The sequence below is a fragment of the Drosophila serrata genome, unplaced genomic scaffold, assembly GCF_035046125.1.
Source record: "Drosophila serrata isolate PLE 108 unplaced genomic scaffold, ASM3504612v1 contig_293, whole genome shotgun sequence".
Taxonomy (NCBI): Eukaryota; Metazoa; Arthropoda; class Insecta; order Diptera; family Drosophilidae; genus Drosophila; species Drosophila serrata.
Genome location: NW_028257191.1, coordinates 2,009,710 through 2,014,077, shown reverse-complemented (window position 1 = coordinate 2,014,077; position 4,368 = coordinate 2,009,710). Strand labels below are relative to the sequence as shown.

General features: G+C 48.6%; 1 protein-coding gene across 1 annotated transcript; it reads left to right on the top strand.

Annotated features, from left to right (window-relative positions):
• Positions 1–2,146: 2,146 nt before the first annotated feature.
• On the top strand, positions 2,147–3,096 carry LOC110176068 (uncharacterized). The gene is made up of 2 exons (XM_020942290.2): positions 2,147–2,545; positions 2,603–3,096. The coding sequence occupies exons 1-2, from the start codon at positions 2,284–2,286 to the stop codon at positions 2,725–2,727; spliced, it is 387 nt and encodes a 128-aa protein (XP_020797949.1). The 5' UTR covers positions 2,147–2,283; the 3' UTR covers positions 2,728–3,096.
• The last annotated feature ends 1,272 nt before the right edge of the window (positions 3,097–4,368 follow it).

The window sequence follows — 4,368 nt, the reverse complement described above, 5'->3', positions numbered from 1 at the left end:
ACTGAAGGTATTACGAGGAAGAAAAGAACTTGCTAGGAGCTTACCTCATTTTAAACAACTGATGGACTCTACTGCCTCAGAGAGGGCATAGAACAGGATGAGATTAGCATCGGTTGCTGCACAGAGGGGAGCCGGCAATGTGTGGCACTGCTGACACTTCAATGGGCCTCGACTCTGCCTCATGCTGTGGCGCTATGCTGCGATTATGGCCACGGATTAACTTCCTCTTTTGGCCATCATCATCATTTGGGGCTCTTTCGGGTTGTGCCTCTGCCGATTGCCAACTGGCGAGTGGTTTACTTGCGCCTAATTATATCTAATTCGGGCTAACATTGCCGCCTCCTAGGCGCTGTGGGGACTTATCGCCTCCGATTACGTGGCTGTGATAAGTAGCCCCCCGTGAAAATCAGCCCCGATAAGCCTAGAACTATGCAAAGCTCTCACATATTTCACCATGAAACCCCTGTCACTTGAACTTGGAAAGTCAAAGGGTCTTAGTCATATTCCATGGAAAAGCTCTCGGCAAAGTCAGCTTACTTGCTTTTACTTTTATCGTAATTAATTTTTAGCTTTTTGATAATTCCAGTATTGCTTATAATTTATAGAAATTGCTCATACTTGTGGCACCCACTGTGCGTATCTTCCCCTGTCTTTGTGTACCTGGAGGCAGATCTAACACCTTATGACACCACATAAATCAAGTGCTTAACCGTTTTTTACGATCGCCGCATTTCGCAAAAAGGCCCCGAAACCTTTTGGCTAAGCTCCCCTTTGGCGGCTGAAGATGAAGCTGAAGTTGAAACTGAAACTGAAGCTAAGCCGGCGGCAAGGTCAGACAGAAGTCTATGCTCTTGTGCAACCCCTGACATTGAGAAATGGAGGAACCACCAAAGGCGACAAGGTGGAGGCGGGGGCGGAGGACAGGAAATGACGGCTCACTTGGCCGCCATTCAACTGCACATCCTTAGAGCCGAGCTCGGGGGACATATTTTCTTACCAAACGGCCTCGGCGTTGACAGTTTCAGTTTCAAGACTGAGGTTTTTCCCATCGCAGGAGGCGGCGGCGGCAAAGTAGAAACAATTTCCAACAATGCACCGGGGCCGTGTTAATAGAAATGTTTCGGGATTCGATAGAACAGAGGCGAGGTCCGAGGTCCAAGCGGAGCCAGCGACAATTTCTGGGAACTCCATAAAAATAGCTAAACGTGCAGGGGCCGCCCAGAACGGAGTTGCTCCTCGACTTGGCTTGGCCCCTACTGCTCATTTCATTTCAATTCAAACCGACTGCTGGCATTCTCTTTTTTCTCTCCTTATTTTTTTTTTGTCTTTTAGGGAAATTCACTTTCATCTTTTCAATAGGCAGCCGAAGGCAGCCAGGACAACGATCAGCTGTGGGTCCTTTAATGTCTAAATTCCCGAGGCTGATTCTTGATGTGTCATACCGCCCAAGTATTGACCTGCTGCTGTGATCTCTGATCCTTTTAGGGCTCTCATTGTCTGCCCGGCAGAGTCTCCTAACTGTTTCGGCTCGTCGTCCTTTTACCTTTCCCTCACCATCTCCCTCTCTTTTTGTGTGCCGTGTAAATATTTTCCCAGCATCCTGCAAACGTTTTGACAGTTTTTATTAGATCAAAAAACCGGCTACAAGTGGCGTGTGATAAATTGCGGCCAAAAAGGAGATGGGCCAGCCCAGATATAGACACACACACACACACACACATAGGGAAAGGAGGAACAGGGTCTAGGATCCTAGGATCAAGTGTCGCTCACTTGGCTTCCCTTTTATTGTCTGATAAGTCCTGACTTTTACACACGCACACATACACCTGGTTTCGAGCAGCAATTAGGCAGTCCCAGGATCCTTGCATCCCTGCATTTCAGACACTCAAAACTCGAGACTCTCTACACAAATCCGCTTAACCCACTAAGGTTACAATTTGAGTGTTTTAATTAGTGAAACAATAACTTGGATTGACTTGGGGACACCTTGAAGCCACTACCAAGTGAGTCTTAGTCTCACAACTCAGAGAGAGAGTGAGGGAACCATAACTTATCATCGTTCGATTCAAAGTGATTGATGAACTCCTGCACACTCACTGTTCAAATATGCAGGATACGCAGCAGGGATCGATTCCCGAATACAGCACACACAGCAGGCCAGATGGAAACGATCGGGGCGGCCTCAACTATTCCCAGCTCAGTTGAAAATTCTCAGTCAAAAGTCAACAACAGTCAAGAGTCAGTCAGTCATTCAGTCATTCAACAGATTGGCCCCAGGAAAGGATGCAAAATTCAAGAGTGATCCGCAGGGTGAACGCTGGCCTTAGCCGCTGTTTGAGCCACCATCGGCGACTGTGCCGCGAAATCGATGAGCTGGACCGACTGCTCTTTAACGACGAGTTCCTGCGAGATCCACGTACCCTATGGCTCCACCAGACCAGTAAAAAGGAGGCTCTGGACGTGGAACCCGCCTCGTCGGAGTCGGAGTTCAAAGGCAGCCAAACAGCGGGCATTAGGTTCCGTAGTCTCAATCAGGGCAACACGGGTAGGTTTTCCTCATATGCTAGGACATATAGAATATATATATATTTCTTCTATATAGGATCTTTGGTGGCCACAGAGGATTGCCATCAGGGAATCTCCACTCCGCAGCAGCAATCGCTGGTAAGACGTCCCCGTGTCAGGGTTGGCTTCGCCATGTCACGCCCTTTGAGGAAGATGATCTAGAGAAGTTGTTAATCCCATTGGGCTATCATTGAGAGGTCACAGAGCACACGTAGAGCCAGTGAAAAACGCCATTGGATCCACCGAGGAATCTTGCCCACAGACACCCTCTCAGGTCTCAGCTCTGCCGGCGAGACATCCGCAGGATGTCTGCGGGAAACAGACCACGAGAGATCCGGGGGTTAGGATGTAACATCATCTAGCTGGCTCCATCTTGCAACCCATAACCCAGCTCCTTCTCCAGCTGCTGCTGCTGCTGCTGCTCTCGTTATTGTTATGAATAAGTTAATAACATGGCGGAAGGCTCCTTTGTCGTGGCCCAAAACAACAACCAACAACGCAGGCAGCGCTTATTAAATGATTGAAGCCGAAGCTCCAAGTCTCTGGTGGAGAATTGGGGCCTCAAGCTGGGGGCCCCCATAAAAAAAAGGTGGAAACCTGGTCCTCGTCTTCTCTGCCTGCTCATCTTCACAGCCTTCTCAGCCTTCTCAGCCTTCGCTGCCTTGTGGTTTTTCCCCTTTTTTTGTGAACAGCGACCACCATCAATAACACTGGACCGGCGACGGGTCCGGGCCATATTTATGATTTGTTAAGCAACGCCGAACGTGCGAAAGGATAATCACAAGCGCCTGCTGGCACGCCCCCCGGTGCCTCCGCCTCTTTCACATTTTTTTCTTGTTGATTTTTTGTTGTTTTTTCAGAGGGGTCTTGGTCCGTCGGAATCTTGGTCTTCGTCGTGTGTGCGGCATTTCCAAAATTGAGTCAATGACTTTTATTTTTACGACTGCTCCCCCCTGATCACTGCTCCCTCTGTTTCCTTAAAGATGGTTACTTCTGGGGGGGGAAGTGCATTCAAGTCTGAAGTAGTTTGGAATTTTATGGCACTGCGAATTGAGCTATTAGAGGGGCAGAAGCAGAGGACAGTGTCTGGGATCATAGGCACCTGTTTTGTTATTCCACTCGAACTTTGACCACCTGCATTGATGGTTAAAGTAACGCCTTCGCCACCCAGACACTTGATCATCTCCCGAACCGATCTCAACCACTTTGACGAGAGACACCAATTATGCACTACACGAAAAAATTGTACAAATCATTGAGTCCGGTCAGGGGGGAACCTATGGTAGAGTCAGGATCGCAGGACCCTGGCATCCTTAACGAGCGACGGCTTATCAATGGTCTTTACAGACTCATTCCAGGTCCGGATCAGACCGAAGTCTTGAGTCTCCGTTGCATTGCCATTCCCAGCTCGAGAGTCTGATGATTGTTAACCTTTGAATCGGTCCAAGAAAGGAGGAGGAGAGCGGAGGGGAGGATGGCATTAAAAACGTTAACAAGCTGCGTAGCGCCGTCGGCGGCGTTAATGTCGAAATTGGCGCTGGCCCAGGAATGGCAGCGATTGCCAAAAGGCAGGAGGAAGGAAGGGCTCCGACTCGAACTGGAACTGGAACTGGGACTCAGACTCAGACGGGGACGAACGTGTTCCTTAATGAAACAAAGCTTGAATTTTAAATGAGCATCATAAAGAACAATGAAAATGCAGGGGGGGAACGAGCAACAACAAAGCGAGGCCGGCGATCGGGACAGCGCGAAATAAAAGCGCAGAAATGTTAAATAAACAATAAAAAATAAAAAAAAAAATAA

Excerpts from the sequence above, each read along its gene's own strand:
- LOC110176068 (XM_020942290.2), top strand. The coding sequence starts at position 2,284 with ATGCAAAATTCAAGAGTGATCCGCAGGGTGAACGCTGGCCTTAGCCGC. Across the intron at positions 2,546-2,602 it reads TCTCAATCAGGGCAACACGG|GATCTTTGGTGGCCACAGAG; the intron begins GTAGGTTTTCCT and ends TCTTCTATATAG.